The sequence below is a fragment of the Vanellus vanellus genome (assembly GCF_965231255.1).
Source record: "Vanellus vanellus genome assembly, chromosome: Z".
NCBI classification, from domain to species: Eukaryota; Metazoa; Chordata; class Aves; order Charadriiformes; family Charadriidae; genus Vanellus; species Vanellus vanellus.
The window spans coordinates 57,239,533-57,257,299 of NC_138908.1; the positions used below are offsets into that span (position 1 = coordinate 57,239,533).

General features: G+C 37.1%; 1 protein-coding gene across 1 annotated transcript in view; it reads right to left on the reverse strand.

Annotated features, from left to right (window-relative positions):
- The window catches only part of RIC1 (RIC1 homolog, RAB6A GEF complex partner 1), a gene marked incomplete at its 5' end in the record, with an annotated part of 46,803 nt that extends 29,448 nt beyond the window's left edge, over positions 1–17,355 (reverse strand). The window contains 3 exons of the mRNA XM_082498120.1: positions 5,684–5,760; positions 10,894–11,001; positions 17,215–17,355. Coding sequence (XP_082354246.1) covers positions 5,684–5,760; positions 10,894–11,001; positions 17,215–17,355 — 326 coding nt within the window. The remainder of the gene's footprint in view (positions 1–5,683; positions 5,761–10,893; positions 11,002–17,214) is intronic.
- Positions 17,356–17,767: the final 412 nt, after the last annotated feature.

The following is a 17,767-nucleotide window of genomic DNA, read 5'->3' on the forward strand; positions in this document are numbered from 1 at the left end:
TTTTCCTGATTTTAGTTTAACAAATTAGGCAGGATACTTCACCTTTTCATAGAGCATGAATGTCTGCTCACTCCAAGAACAGACTAGCAATTCCTAGCCAAATATCAACAGCCAGAAATATTTCCTTCTATAGAAGAACTGCAATTGACAACATTCTTCAAATATTACAATTTGACAAAAAGCTATCAACTCCAGCAAAAATTTTAAAAGCTTCCTTTTTTATATATATAAATATACTCAGAATTCATGACAGAATGCTGTGCTTATGATATGAGCACTTGTTTTATGACATTAATCTAATATTAGATTTTACATCAAAAGTGCACAATGCTGAAAAGGTCAGTACCTTAACACTTGCCATATCTACATAAGTATATTTTAAACTTATTAATCCTGTAAAGGTATCAAATAGCCAGCATTTTGAAAAAATTCCCACTCAACCATCCTAAAGTATTTCATATAATCTCAAATTTCTAAGAGCTATGCCCTCAGATATTGACAGAACAAACTTAAAAGGTTTTGTGGGCTCCAGCCACAAACATTGATAATCTTGAACTCCAGCACTTTCATTAAATCGTTGAATTTCAGAATATAAAGACCATTACAATTGGTTGCTATGAAAAGGAGGAAGTCGTGCCAAATGGGTATTTTTAAACAGGAAAGTGATTTTCCTAGACTCTGATTCTGCCTGGTTTTAAATAAACAATAGCAGGAGGCAGGGTGAGTTCACTCAACCAAAATCTGGTTATTTAACACCACTAACAGATAAGGGGAAGCAGACTCTTGCTTTCAAACACAATGAAAGCTTAGCCTCAACTTATGCTTTAGCTCTTCTACTAAACCTGTGTTGGTCAGATTGCCAGAGAAGAGAGAGACTTGGCCCTAAAAAAACCCTCACACTGTGATTAGACAGCGTGTACCAAGTTATAAACAGCAAAAGTGTTTCTGTCATTTCCCATGCAGTTCTGTCATTTGTTTTTTGTTGTTTTGTTTTTTTTACCTTGAGGCATGTGGTTCAAGCTGTACCAGCAAAACACTATTACAGGTGTAATTGCAGTTTACACAATAACTGTATGCTAGGATAGTTCTGTTAACAGCTCAAATAGAGGCAAGCTCTTCTGGATCATCTTGCTCAATAGCCACATATAGTAACAACTCTGTAGTAACACCTATGAACTGGAAGGACTGCACTCGTTCTCCACAAACATTCCTCTCCCATATGGATGAATGAGGAGTGATTTTTATTTTCAGCTTTTTTGGTCACTCTCTTCAAATCAAGGCTCAATCATTATCAAGAAAATATTAAAGCAGTTATTTAAAAAGTACCAATACCACATAAAGCTGTAACTTTACTGCAGCTACCAGTGTCCCAATCTGGAATACTGCAAAAATAACTAAAGTCAAGAAAGTGGCTGTCTATCAGATACTTTATCACCTTTTCTGATGTTCTTTTTTCACTTACGGTAAAATATACACATTTCATTTAAATGAGAGCTAAGCTGACAGGATAATTTAAACACAACCTTCCACTATGTTTTTCACTTTCAAGCCTAACCACAAGTTCAGCTTCAGGATAGTGACTAAACCAGAAAATCTTGCACCACGATTTTGATGCAGCTGAGGATGTTAGTGATGCGTGCCCCCAGCGCATGACCACCTCAGTATGCTGACCTGCACTGCTTCGGAATTCTGTTCAAGCTGAAGTTGTATTAAGAGAGTTTTCCTTTATTTTTGTAGTCACTACGTTGAAATTTTTTGTTGCTGTCAGAACTGGCCATTATTATTTAAAGAAAGGATACTACAGAACAGGCTTTGTTCTGCTTACAAAAAGTTAGTAGGTATGGACAGTTCATCAACACTAAGAATTATTAATAATTTTAAAAAGTAGAATAAGATTGAACTTTTAAGAGCACTGACAGAAGTGTGCTCACTAGCTAAAAAGAAAAAAAAAAACAAACACAAACGAAAAACAAAACCACAAAACCACAACTGATTATATTCTACAATATCTCTTGACTTCCTGGTATGTTGTGGAGGTGTCCAAAGAGAACAGTGCTAGACAAAAAACCCTTTACCTCAAATATGCAAAGTGTGGAGAACTATATTTGAACCTGTTCTCCATCCATTTCTCTGTTTTTACTGACTTGTTTGCAGCAGCTGTTCTATCACACCGCTAATACAAGGACAGGCTTACACCTTTACACTCTGCAGAAATCACCACCCTCCCACTCACTTTGCCTAACATAGACAAATAGCCACATAACACAGAGCCGGACTAATCGTAATTAATATTTGCACGAGAGTTAAAACGTTGCAAGCAATTGCTTTACCATGAACCATCATACAAGATTTATCATACAAGTATCATGGAGCAGTCACTCCCATGTTTTTGAAGCTCCCAGTGCTGCTATTCAGGGCTACTTCAAGGTCACCGTTTTCTAATGCCAGCCTTTTGTTCTATGCCAACTTAGAAGCTAAGCTACTGGAATCCGGGGGAGGGGGCAGGGAAGGGTAAAGAACGGAGACGGGCAGGCTTAGTTTCCCCATCAGGTCAGCAGCCCGACTTTACTTATGGCACAGCTGCATAATCACTGCTGCCAACACAGAGGAAGGAGCCAAGAACACACTGTTACAGAGGGAGGAAACAGTAAGAGGTGCCCTTTCAAGCAAGGCAAGTCACATATGAGGCCTTTCACTGACTTTTAATGGCTTCAGAGTTAACAAAATTAATTTGGTACTGTTCAGTCCAGTAGAAATGAAATTCTAGCATTTCAGTGAAATAATGTCTTTGGGAAATGAACATAGGCCAGAAGAAAGTTAAAAGTTTCAATTCTGGGATTTTGTCTGTTTGTTCATTTGGGGTTGGGGTTTTGTTTTTTTGGTTGGTGGTTTGGGGTTTTTTGTGTGTTTTTTTGTGTGGTTTTTTGGTTTTGTTTTTGTTTTTTTACTTGATCTAAAAGGTGAATTAGTGAGACTGCCAGTGAGTATACTGTACCCACAACAAAAAAAAAAAAAGTTCATAGAATGATAAAATGATTAGAGTTGAAAGGAACCTTGAAGATCATCAAGTTCCAACCCCCTGCCATGGGCAGGGACACCTCCCACTAGATCAGGTTGGTCAAAGCCCCATCCAAATTGGCATTGAACACTTCCAGGGATGGGGCATCCACAATTTCTCTGGGCCATTTGTTCCAGTGTCTCATCACCCTCAGAGTAAAGAATTTCTTCCTATTATTTAATCTAAATCTACCCTCTTTCAGTTTAAAACCATTATCCCTTGTCCTATCGCTACACTCCCTGATAAAGAGTCCCTCCCCATCTTTCCTGTAGGCCCCTTTCAGATAATGGAAGGCTGCTACAAGGTCACCCTGGAGTCTTCTCTTCTCCAGGCTGAACAACCCCAACTCTCTCAGGCTGTTTTCATAGGAATAGTGCTCCAGCTGTTGGATCATCTTCGTGGCCCTCTTCTGGACCCCCTCCAATAGGTCCACATCCTTCTTATGTTGGGAGCCCCAGAGCCAGATGCAGTGCTCCAGGAGAGGTCTCATGAGAGTGAAGTGGAGTAGAGGGGCAGAATCACCTCCCTTGACCTTCTTTTGATGCAGCCCAGGATACGGTTGACTGCCTGGGTTGCAAGCATACATTGCTGTATCATTCCATTATAATAGCTTATAGAATAATTTGACATTAATCACAGCAGGCATAATTCACACACAAATGCCTGTGTCTTTCTTTCGATCTAATATAACCTGTACAGTAGTAATTTCATATAGGTTTTCAAAATTGAGGGCTAAATATAGACAGACTAGTAATCCCAGTAAATTCAGTGAGATCATTCATCTTCTTAAAGTTAAGCACATGCATTAGTCTTAGGAGATTATAAGCAACCTATCATAAGCACTGTAGGGACAAACACCTTGTCTTATTCATCCACAAAAATCAGCATTATACCCTTTTGGGCTATATAAATCTTAACATCCAGACCATTCAACACACAGCTAACAAGCACTTTTTCATAAAACACAGACTTTCATGTTGACAACACAAATCAATTACCAATGTTTTATGTGAAAGTTAGACTGGTTAGTCATTGACTGCTTAATAAATATTTTCAAACCCTCCTACATGTGATGTGTGTAAACAAACTTTTCAAAGCTTCTTTTTTAACTCTTATTGCATATTTTACACATATTTCCACATATTTTCAGATTTTGCCAATCAAAAAAAAAAAACAACAAAACTTTCAAATTGAACAAGAAGAACATACCATAAACTACTGTTTAGTCTTTTGCATTATGGGCAGCTGAAGTTATGCTATCACTTTATATATTTCAACAGGTTGCAGCAACAGTTTGCCTGCCTTTTTTTTTTTTCTGGTGATAGTAAGTCAGATATGAAAAGTCAGTTTGAAAAATGCTATTCAGGTCTCAGAAAAGGCAAGTAATATGACTTGTTTACATTAGTCTTAAGTTTTTAAAAAAATAGACACATAAGTTGCAATAGTAAATTCCATTTAATTACAGAGCTTTGAGGGCTATTTCAGAGGCCAAAAGATGCATTACAGCAGTAAAACACAAAATTTTCAATTCAATGAAGCAAGAAATCACTTTGAAATCATTTACTACCTGCTAAGTCATTTCTTCCTATAAGCACTTGTAAAGGAATAGATATTTAAAATTTAAATGTTCATGAAGATGTGATTTATTTTATTTTCTTTGATGTTCATGGTTTAACAATTACAGTTTTAAAAAAAATCAAAACATTTTCCTCTTACATGACACCATAGGTTATCCAACACTCCTCATAGATCTCCATTTGGAGACACCTACTGATGAACTTCAACTCGTTTTATGAATATGAAAAAAAATTAAAATTAAGTTGGCTAGCATTATCATAATGATGAAGGTTTTATACATATATATATATATAAGCAGTTTATAGCCAATGAGAAATCAAGAGTGTGTTATTATTTCTTTGGACAAATTTGATCCAATTAACAACTACAGATTCTGCCTACCTAAACACACAGAGACACACATAAGTACACACCTTAAGGTTTTAATTTGTCTTAAGTATTTTCCAGTTTTGCCAAATCCTAGTAGAAGTCAATTGAGTCAACCAGGAATACATCCAACATACAGCCATATTTTAACACATAAAATGTATTGTCATTCACAATACAGAAAATAAGATAATGACAACAGAACATACTGCAGCTAAAATACTTGTATAATCTCACTAAAACTGGTTCACATTCTTTCCAAAATATTGATATTTTATTCCTTATTTGTTTCAAAAATCTCTACATTATCACAAAGTTGGGGGGCAGAGAGGAATCTACTAAAATATTACACCCTAATAGTTCCCAAAAACCAAGATTTATTCAACTGAGTTACTCAAAAGGAATTATTAAAGCTTGTTACAGATCACAAATTCAACAGACTACCTCAAATCATAAAATTAGACAATTTTAATCCTGCTCTTTAGGACTTTGTGAGCTTATAAAATGGACCTAAAAAATCGTAGCAGGGCACAGCAAACCAATTAGACCACCTTCTTCCCTGAACTGACTTGAACTCATAGGAATGATACTTCATATAAAGTTTTAAAACATATTTTGAAAGGAAATATTTTTTATCATCAAGTCTGCTTAGGGGATGCATAGAAAGTTTAAAATACTTACTTGGGATACATTGGCTCATAAAGATACTTGTCTCTTGCTGAGGGGATTTCAAAAAATAAGATGTATCCATTTGCAGTCTGAAAGAGAAACACTGGTAAGATATGTATGTAGTCTATCTGCATGAGTAAAATCTATACAGACTCTTGCAATTTCTACTTTTATCCCATGTACTGAACACAAATATACACTCATATCAAGTTTAGATATATTAAAAAACTGTGCGTTGAAATTAATTCTAGGTCAAATTCGTACTAGCCCTTAATGGCCACTGAATAGATCACTGAGTAGGTAGAAAAATGGAAAAACACTGTTGATGTATGCGTCCAGCAGAAATTTTCCTCCAATTCATATAAATACATACAACCAGAAAGCTACAACAGATATTTAGAACCTGGGCACCTAATTCCCACCAATGAAGAGAATTAATGCAAGAAGGCATGTAGTAGAAGGTAGCAAGCGTTCAGAACAAGACCTCCAGGTGTTTGAATACATCTGGACCCTACAGAGTGCAAAGAAGCTAGGCACTGCCTCTCAGTGTTGGTCACCCTGGTAGCCTTCAAAAAATCCTCATGTCACACTGTATCTTTAGATACCACAACATTTTTTCAAAATTTTCCAGCATCTGAAAAAAATTCTACTACAATTCAATTCCAAGTCATATTCTGCCATTCTGGAAGACTGCCTTCAAACTCTAACACTATTCAGAGAACAAATATAAATCATTTAGTTATCAGATGTTCCAGTCACGACTAGACACTGATCTCGTGTTTGTATAAGCACAGGAGAGGCAGATGACCAGTAAAGTTAGTCGTTCAAAGAAGTATGGTTTGTTTAAAGCACAACTTTATCCTTCAGACAAATTGGCAAATGCATTTTAGTTAAATAGTGTTTCTATCCAATCATTTTAATATGGGCTGGGCACGTACCCAAAGCACTATTACTGGAGACAAGCACTGAAATGAATGGTTTCAAGTTGCTTTGCAAGTATGGTTTCCTTTTCTTTGAATAAAGGAAAAGGTAACACTCTTGTTAACTTTGTTTATCCGCTCACAGATGCCATGTTTTTCCCCAAACATTTTGCTTTATCATGAAAGAAATTTGTGGCTTCAAAGTCCAAGAAACACAATTATTCTTATTCAAAGTGAGTATCTTTCTCATGCAAGAATAAAATTCAAACCACAATGGAGAGCTTGAGGCAGGATGAAAATAAATAGAAGCTTTTCTATGTGCAGTAATATCATGTTCAGGTATTAGGTGGTAAAGAAACGTGCTTGTTTAACATCTTTACAGGTTCTTTCCACTACATCATTAAATATTTAACTTGTAAGTTATCTTATCCTGGAAGAAAAAGTAAAACAATACTGTGAAGTACCTTTATACTGATATTAAGGTACAAAGGGCCCTACTGAATACTATTCAAAGCACAAAGTTGCTATTGTTACAGGTTCATTTCTAAATAGAAACTCAAATTCCATGAACAGCTGGATGAAATGCAGAGGCATTCAACCATTCGTTTCTTGCAAATTGATCATATTCATTCACATAGGTTTCCACATTGCTTTAGAAATGTCTGTGTTGCAATGAAACTTACTAAAGTAACCATCACTGTCATCCTTCCCTCATCATCCTCATCTCTGTCAGTCAAAAGTATAAATGTACAGTACTTCGCAAGGGATTGTATTACATGGTTTGTCGTATGCTATGATCTTTAAAAAAGCCCTGCCTTAGCCATGGGAACACACATTGAAGAGCGGTCTACATCTGAGGAATGCCTGTAGCAGGGGAAGGACTAAAATACCTTGTACATTTCTCTGTATTGAAGCATCTTGACCCAATTCACAAGTTTAACTACTAGAATTAACTTCCTTGGGTGTGTGTACTAGTCTAGGCAAGAAACAAAGTATTTCCCAGTAACACTGGAAAAATTACAAATGAAGCAAAATGAGAGAAGAAACTACAAAATAGGAGGGAAAAAGGAAGATCAGTTTAGAAAATGTGCAACAGTTTAGCAATAGAAGATACTAGTAGAAAACTAAGTTAGAATTGTTAGGGGATGATGAAAGTGTGAGAACTGTTTAGGTATTTAGGGAAGAGTGTGGCCAGTAGGTCGAGGGAGGTCATTCTCCCCCTCTACTCTGCACTGGTGAGGCCACAACTGGAATACTGTGTCCAGTTTTGGGCTCCCCAGTTCAAGAGGGACAGGGAACTGCTGGAGCGAGTCCAGCGAAGGGCAACTAAGATGATTAAGGGCTTGGAGCATCTGCCTTATGAGGAAAGGCTGAGAGAGCTGGGACTCTTTAGCCTGGAGAAGAGAAGGCTGAGGGGAGACCTTATTATGGCGTACAAGTATCTAAAGGGTGGGTTGAAGGAGGATGGAGCCAGGCTCTTTTCAATGGTTCCCAGTGACAGGACGAGGGGCAATGGGCACAAGTTAGAACACAGGAAGTTCCGTTCAAATACACGGAAAAACTTCTTTACGGTGAGGGTGACAGAGCACTGGCACAGGCTGCCCAGGGAGGTTGTGGAGTCCCCTTCCCTGGAGATTTTCAAGACCCGCCTGGATGCAGTCCTGAGTAATGTGCTCTAGGTAATCCTGCTTTAGCAGGGGAGTGGGACTAGATGATCTCTAGAGGTCCCTTCCAACTCTGAAAATTCTGTGATTTTATAAAGCCTTGTATGCTAGACCAGTTTGCCTTCAGTACAAGGTATAATTACCTCAAGGGATATGCTGCAAAGTGATTTGTTTTCATAGAGATGCTTTGAACAGTCTGGCAGTCAGAAACAAAAAACACTGTCTATCACTACTCTAGTGGACATTAAATCCAGACTAACCTCCCCATCATTATGTCATTAAATAAAAAAAAAAAAAAAAAAACACACACAAAAGACAGTGAATCTACCACTTGACTAGTAAGTACAAATAAAGCCTTTTGTTCACCTTCTTAAAAACGAAGTACAACATAATTTTATTATTACATAAAACTACTACAATCAAGAAAATAAAGAGAACAGGTAATAACAGATGAGAAACTTAACTCAGCCTTCAACTAGTATTTTCAGCTATTGCACAGGACTTCAGAAGTTAATTCAGTTCACCAAAACCAGTAGTACGAAATATTCTTTTCTTAATTAATAACTAGCTTTCCTATTGTTCCTCCATTTGTACTTGCTAGTTTTCTTAAGAAAATGTCATAAAGAAGGGAGAAGATGTTTATTCTTTTGGAAAGAAGTTCACAGTTTTACTTGGGGATAAACATATCATGCATCAGTACAAACACCTTCTTCATTAAGCCCCCAAAGCTGCCTTTTCATCCTGTCCCTCTGTAACAAAAATACCAATATTTGTAATTGTGGTCTTTCAGTAGGACTCATTAACTTGTTCAAATTAAGCTTCATATATATTCCAAAAGCATATTAAAAAACCTTGCAAAACAGAACTAGTGTTAAAACTAGCATAACAAACATGCTTGACTATATTATTTGTATATATACACCCAGGAGATGCAATATAAGTATAAAAAACAAGGACTATTAGAAATCTCAAGACACTGATTATTTTATAAACTGTTTGACCATTTTGAATTTTTATTTGGAAAACATAAGTTTAGAAACTGAGACTTTATGAGCATTAAGACTCTGGTATCATCTGCCAAAAAGAATACTATACATTTAGCTGCAGAAAAACTTGAAAGTACAGTTACTTGAAAGTAACCGAACGGGCAGAAATTAAAGCTAGTCTGACTGTCAGCTGAACCATAAGGTCTCTTGAGCAAATGGATCCCAACATCACAGAAAAAAACACAATATGCAAAGTAATTCAATCTTACAATCTAAATCTCTTCTGAACTATTGCATAAAGGTATAACCAAAATGTGTTTGGATAGTTTACTTGTGATTATATGCTGTATTATAAAATTGAAGAATTTTTTTTATTCACAGTAAATGTTACAGAAGTCTCCTTTCTGCCTTTGCTGGTAACTACTAGCATTTGCTAACTGAAAATATAATCTGACACTAATAGAAATACTTTACTGTATTGATTCCGTGAGAACTTTTTAGGTGATTTAAACGTTCTAAACCAACTACTCAGAAAAGTCTACCCCTGCATTACAAACAATAAAACAGGAGCACAGGAAGCTCAGTTGATTTAGAGTCACGATGATATTGGTAGAGACAGGAACTGTTTCATAAACCATCTGGTATTTTCCACTAAAATAAAAATATCCGATTGGTTTAAAAAATACAAAGTATTCCAGGCATCGTTTTAACCACAAAAAATGGTTTATATCAGGAGATGAAGTCAGTGTACCAACAAATACAGTAGTTGATTATGTGGAATTACAAATTCAATAACAACTTCTGATGGGGAGGTTTAATGATTTCATTCTTTTCTTCTGCACCTTCTCACAGGAAAATCTTAAATACAACTGCCTTGATTTTAAAAGCTAAAAAAAGAAACTTACCCAATTTAAGACCTGGTGCTAATGTAAGACCTGACCAAAAGTCACTAAGAGTGTCATCACATATTCTGACTCCCATAAACTCTACTCCCAGCTTTGTTGTGTTTGCCTCGCACCTTGAATTAATTTTTAAATGTTGGTGCTGAAATAGTCCACATTACTGCTGTGAGCACAGTACCAGCTATGAAACAGAACTTTATTTTCATGTAAGACAAGATCTCATCTTTACCTTTAAGGCTCACAACAGAAGAGTCTGTGTATCACCTAACATTGCCCTTGTTTCTGTGTTCTGCGCTTCATGCAATTTTTTTAAACACCAAAAGATACTGCACCTTAATAAACACAGTTTCATCCTCTTAAGGCCCACTTTTCAGAAACATCTGTAAATCCTAGTTAAAGCTAAATATGCTGATGTCACCTAACTCCTCAACTATTTCTTTCTTTCACAGAATTCCCTTATTCTTTGTGACCAGATTAGTAAAGTAATGAGATGCTGGATCAGCCCTAACCAATATATCTAAACATTATTTTAATACAAAAGAACAGCAGTTCATTCTTCAGGGGAAGAAAAAAAAATACATGAAAACGACTACAGCAAGCTTCTATCCTCCGAAAAAACCTTGGTACTATTATATACTTTCACAAGATAAGTATCAATTAAACATATATACAATCTGCATGTTTGTACAAGCACAGAAACCGATAATACAAAATAGTTTAACCACAGTAAGAGAAAAAAACCCTACTTACTGAAACAGCGATCATGGTGCTGTCAGGCCGCCATTCTGCTTGTTTATAAGATCCAAACTGAGAAGCTGCTTTTGATAGTTCCTTGTAGCTTACAATTAATACACTGGGCTGGAGGAAAAAAAAAAAAAAAAAAAATTACATCTCCTATCTAGAAGGAATGTTTGCTTCATTGTGATATTACCGTAAACAACTATGTCTCCTTCACAGCAACAACACATTTCCCTTGAAGAGGGAGGTTAAAAAATTTGTGTGTATTTGACAATGGACTATACAACGCTGCTTTTAAAGAGAGTTTATGCAGAACTCCTGCCACATTGTCATTCCTAATCTCACTCTTTCAAACCCAAGACATTTAAATAAAATTCTTCATCTGCCCAGAAGGAGGCATTACAGAATACAGAAATAGTTTCAAGTCAAAGGGTGACTGACGCTTAAGATGAAAAAAAAAGCATCTCAAACAGGCTCCTATAATGAAAAGGACTGTCAAATTACCTGGGATGAAATATTCTATACAATTTGGTACAATCCATTTGCTTAGTTTCTACTAAATGCAAGGGCCATTCTATTAAAAACAATGATAATCAGGAAATCTGTTTTATATCGCTTCAAGAAAAGGTTGCCATAAATTGTACAGAAAATCCACCTCCACAGTTTGCTGAAAAGATTTTGCATAAGATGAGATGCACCCTTAGTACCTTTCCTCCTGGGGTCATGAAGCCCAGACAAAGCTGTCATGGGCACTGAGTCTTCATTTTCTCTCATGAAAGAAGTTGAGAGCTGTGACACAAAAACCTACCAGAAAGTTACCCATCCTTGCTGCAGGGCTTAGGAACATTCTTCCTCCTTAAATACATTTAAGAACTGTTTGTACTTTCTTGCTCTTCAACCAGTAATAGCTTTCAGCTTAGACAGGTATTCCCCCTTCTGCTACCCTCCATCACTGGGAGGCGAGGACAGAGAAACATGTGCATATATATTAGTTAGATGACAACTGTACTTCCTCAGCCTTTAGTTAAATTAAATGAGCCACGCTTTTCTTTTTGTAAAAGAAGTTTCCCCTCATCTTCATAACAGATGCTCTCCCTGACTTTACCAACATCAGTTTTTCTTCAGAGTTGTAGCAACAAGCTCTGTACCAAAAAGAGCCCACTTCTCCAGCCCCTGGAAAGGAACCAAAAGGCTAAACAGTAATCTCTTCTTTTGTCAAAAGTAATCATGAAAGCTGGTACAACAAATCTAAAAACATTAGTTCTACCCAGAAACCATGTGGGTTCCTGCTACCCCAGAATTAGGTGGTTATCCACTACCATGATATTTGGCATCAGTTGCTTCAGTTTCCCTTAAGAAAAACTAGAGTTACAAATAAATTAATTTGAAAGGAAAAACAGTATGAAACAAAGTAATTAAATGTTTTCACCATATATATAAATAAGGAGCTGAAATAAGGTCACACAGGCAGTCAGCTTTGGTGAATTCATAGTATGACTTTGCATCCTACAAATAGCATTATTACTTAAATTTCACACCCACACAGAACTGAATTATCAAAAATAAAGTTAAATATTTACACAGTATAATGAGCAAACTAATCTTTACCCTAAGAACTATTTACACCAGCCTTTTCCATTCATGTGGCTTCTTTTGCAGATATTTCCAAATCAAATTATCCAACATTAAATAGATAACTAATGATTCTTAACAGAATCTTATTGATTGTTCTCATGAACTAAATAGCCTTTTAGTGCTTGTGTTAGACCCACCTTAACTGCCTTCAATAAACAGAGAAAAAGTGTCTTGTGACAGTACAGTCTTGGTAATCTGCATCATTAATGCAAATTTGGAGACCCATCTTAAAGCACTTCTGTGCTTCAAGCATTTTAACAGCAGGCAGAAACAAACATTTTAGAAGCTCATTAATGCACAACAATTTTCTTTCTATACTGCTAGTTCTACAGAACATAATGATAGTATTTATACTGTAATGTTTTTGTGACATTTATTCAGAAGAAAGCTGCTATTACACCTTAGAACAGTCTGCATACACAGCAGCTAGAAAATTCCTACAAATTGATTTCTAAACTGATCTCATTTTGTGCCTTACAGATGACAACTAAAGGAGTTAACAAAGATTGCAAGCAATATTTTTTATCTTTTCACAGTTTAAGTAGCTTCTTTTCTTATCAGAAAGTAAACTCACTTCTAATTCAACAGGCCACAAAGGCTACCTAGCTAATGGTTAAACCATAAGTATTTCACTGATACAATTTATTTCCACATACTCCACAACTCAAAAGCATTATTTCACATGTGAGGAAAACCCTAACATACAAACTTTATCCCCCTTCTTTTAATGGCCACCTGTAATAAACAAGATTACAAAATGAACTGCATATTTAATATATTTATTCATATATCATATGAACTATAAGCACTGGTGTCACAAGTAGTTCCTTTCATAGCATGCTAAAATTCCAGGTTACAGAGATCACTTCTCTAACACAAGCACAGTCCCCTGTTTTGTCATTTTTGTAGAAGTAACTTGTATGCTTCGATTTAAAGCATATAGCAAGTTCAGTTCCAATACCACAACAGCTAGGGACTGAAAAGCATATAAGAGTGAGTTCTGAGAGCTGTTTGAGTATAGACTTATTCAACATTTAGAATGAATAGAGATTATTTGACAAATCTAGGATTCTAACATGCATGCTTTCCCATAAGCTTATAGTTCATTTGGATGAGCTAATTCAACATCAGATCATCATTAAAAAAACAAGAACGTTAAAAACAAGGGTAGATGTAAATCATAACCTGATAAGCACCTAAGTAATTAAGAAATGCTCCTCAAAATGAGTAGTTGGGGCAAGCTAGTCCTGGCTTCAAAGAGCCTACAAAGCTGGTTTTGACTGGCAGGTAGCCCAACAACCTCCAGGAGTTTTCATTAAATATTCATTCAAGGCCAGTACTTATTCCTGTCATTGCCACAAGTTTAAGATTAAAGAAAGGAAATGCTGAACTATATTTATATATACAACTGCATCATCAGACTATTCTTATTGCACGCAATTCACTCTTTAATACTAACAGGGGGAGCTCCACTCATCTATCACACCTCCTTCCTCAGCTGCATGCATCTTCCCTTAGTATCCAGAGCCCAGTGGATGAATACCTAGAATTCCCTGTACCCACCTCAAGCTCTTATTTCATGAGATAACCAAACCAATTTAAAATGAAAAGCCACTACTGTTAAAATAGTAACACTTTCAACGAGCCAACTACAATGCTCCTTTGATCCTTTCCTGAGCTGAAAATAAACAGGCTTCTATTTGTTCAGCAAGCTGAACAACCCTGTAAAAGCCATCACCAGCCTACCAGAAGAGCCACTAAAGTACAGGTGCAAGCAGGAATGATCACTACACTCAGGACTGCAAATCTGCCTCATGAAACCTCGCCTTTAATTCCCAAGTCAATCTTGTAAACATCAATGGCCTCACTTTAGCACTTCAGAAAGTTTCTTGTATGAATTAAAGTTTCCCATTTCAAGCATTCAAATACTTAACACTACCAGAATGAAAACACTTATAAGCTTTCCAATATTGTCAATGAAAACAGTTTCACTGGCTCTTAGTGTCAAGGAATCTTCTGAGGTACCTAGGCCATCAATTTCTACTTATTTAAGAAAAATACTTGGAACAGCAGCCTCCAGAGTGGGACACACTTCATACAATCCATTGGGGTGCAGAAAGAAAAACATTTTTGTACCATTAATGAATAAAATAAAGTGAAAATCTAAAAAATTGTTTATTTCAGCTTTACCTCATTCTGTTGGTTTTTTTTTTTTTTTTTTCTTTTCAAACACTGGAACAGACCTCCTAGAGAGATGGCCAATGCATCAAGCCAAGAGGCATCTGGACAAGATGACTGTTGTAGGTCCTTTCCAACTGAAACAGTTTATTCTGATCTATTTTTTAATTTCTATATTGTGCATGGTTAATAATGCACATACTAGTACAGTAGCACAAGCATATAGTTCATAAATAAATAAATGTACAAATATCAGGTGGTATAGGCTCAAAAATCTTTCACCAATACCGGTGCATGATCAAAAACGTTCACCACTTATTAGTGTCCTTCTATCCACAATCCAATCTTTCCCTACAAAATAACATGCAAAATAGTCAAGGACTTTTTGGCTCAAAAACACTAACAGAATTCTACCCGGTTTTGCCCACACTATTTACCCCAGTATCTAATCTTAATACCTATATTGTTTCCAAACCAGAAAACAACCCACACTTAGGGATAAACTTTCCTCAGTTCCATTAGTTCTTAGTACAGGGTTGGTGAAAAGGAGCTTTAAACATTAACACCTCACTTGAAAAATACACATACTGAATGTAAATTCACACGCCTGGAAGTATTTCAAAGGGCCCCCTGTTCTTGAAAAATTCAAGAGAACTTCACCAGCCTCATCACCTCATTCTGACATGAAACCTTTCATACATAGCTGAAATAGTAATAAGTCTTAACAAGAACATTAGCCTGAAGGCTTTTCTACTTCAAGAAATTGAATTAGTTCAACCTGACCAGAACTTAGCCTTGTTTCAAAAAAGATACTTCTGACAAATGAAAACATTTTCTAGAATGCAATAACTTCAGTTTGTTTTACAGAAGTCCAAAATGATTAAAAAAAAAAAAAAAAAAACAACCAACAAAAACACCCCACACGCACACACCCCAACCCAAGCTATGTGCATAAAAATAATGCAAGAAAGTCTCTTAAAAAAATGCCCTTAACAGAAACATTTGTCTTACGAGATTTTGCTGACAGAGGATGTCCACAGGTGGTGAGAGTGTAACATACTTTTTAGTCTAAGATCAGTCAGTGATCAAGCCTGGCAAAGTTAGCACCTTCCTCAAAAGCACCCACTAAATACTGAATTAATATGTCTTTACAAAATTTTAATGACCTGTAAATTTGCTCAACTTTTCTGCATCGAGTGAATTCTTTTAGTGCTCTGTCTGTAACCAGTTATACAACATTGAACATTTCAAAACAAGTCCAAGCATGTAAGTTAATGAACGTTGTCCTCAGAAACAGACATAAAGTAAACTAAACTCTAGACAATGGCACATCTTGAGAAACACTCTACAAGCCTGTTCTTTTTTAATATATTTTCCTGGAAAAGCAGATCAGTTGTGCTCTGTTGACAGATTATAACTATAGGTTTAACAACTGGCAAAAGCTAGAAGAGCGTACACTTTACTATACTATGTGTCACAAACATATGAAAACAGAGGCCACACCGTGATGTTCACACAGCATAGTTACCAGGCTGATGTGCCCTAATTGTATATTTGTATAGGTTAAAAAAACAGCATCAGCACCCCACCCAGGAACTAATGAACAGTCATGAAGAATGCAACACAACGTAAAGTGATGAAATCTCAGTATAACTTAAAACAAGATTTTAAGACCATGACTATCATTTGATACCTTTCAGTACCAGCTTTCTAAAATTGGATTGTTAGTTTTCTCCTGTAATCTGAGATGAACTCTATAAATTATCTGGAGTTGGAGATATTTATAGACAGATTTAGGGTCTAATCTAGGCAGTATTTAAAAGGGTGCAGTATCAAAATTTAAAGTCAATATCACAGCTGTTTCATTGACTACATCAAATCAAACTGACAAACAGCACTTTTGTTGCCACGCTAATTCAAAGTGAATTAAAAGCAAGGCATTTAATGACAATTATTCACATAGTCTCAAAGTGGATGTTGCTAGAGCAGCAACTTCCATGCAAAAGCCATGACAATTCTTCTGTTTAGGGCTGCAAAACTTTTAAACTTTTCATAAAAAGAAAAGTTTGTTAACTTCTGTGTTATATCATTACAAAGAATTTTATAGTCTGTTCTGTGTTTCCTAAAAAAAAAAGTGTTTATCTCTTACGTTAACATGTTCTTTTACATAAACATATGAAGGCAGAAGACACGAAACATATTTGCAAAAAAAAAAGAAAGCATTGCTACAAACAGTCTTAATATTAAGTTGGTTCAAAGTCTCATTTTCAGGAATAACAACTGTTAACTCCAAGTAGACTTACATATTTTCTTAACAATACATTGCGCTCAGTAAACACCGTGCTTAATTGCTCTGATTCACGAATAATGATGCATTCTGTAAGCTTTAGTCCCAAATTTTACAACCCTTTCCGGAAAGGAACGAAAAAAAAAAAAAAAACCAAAACAACATTTTACAGATGAGAGGGTTTTCAGCTGGGAGAGCAGGGTCCGCAGGCTAAGAGGACGACGGATACTCACTCTGCAGTACCAGATGCTTAGCTGAGATGGGGATAACACTGCAAAGAAAGCTCTCCGGGGATCCGTCTGGATGTGAAGCGGTTGCTCCAGGGACTCCAGAGGACACAACAGCCTCTTGGGCCAGCCGCTGAGAAAATACATGGCTGTAGGTTTCCCTCCTCCCGAGGAGCGGGCTCTCAGCTTACTCTAACCTAGGCGGGGGACAGCGGGGACATCAGCCGAAGGAGAGATGCAGGCGCGCTCGCTGTCCGCTCGACGGCCTCCGGACGACGGGCTCTGACCACCGGCCCGGGGCCGACCATACATAATCACCAGCAAAGCGACGGGACCCCTCGGCTCACCGCCGCCGCCCGCGCCCGGGAGCGGGGCGGCCCAGGTCTCCTCGCCGCTGGGGGTCGTGGGCCGTCGCCCCCACCCGCCGCCGGTGCTCTCGCGTGGGGGCGGGGAGCGCCGCAGCCACCGAAGGCCGGAGCGGAGGCGAATCCCGGGAGTGGGGAGAGCCAAGCGGGCCGCGGCCTGAGAGGCGGCCGGTCACTGCTCCGAGCGGGCCCGC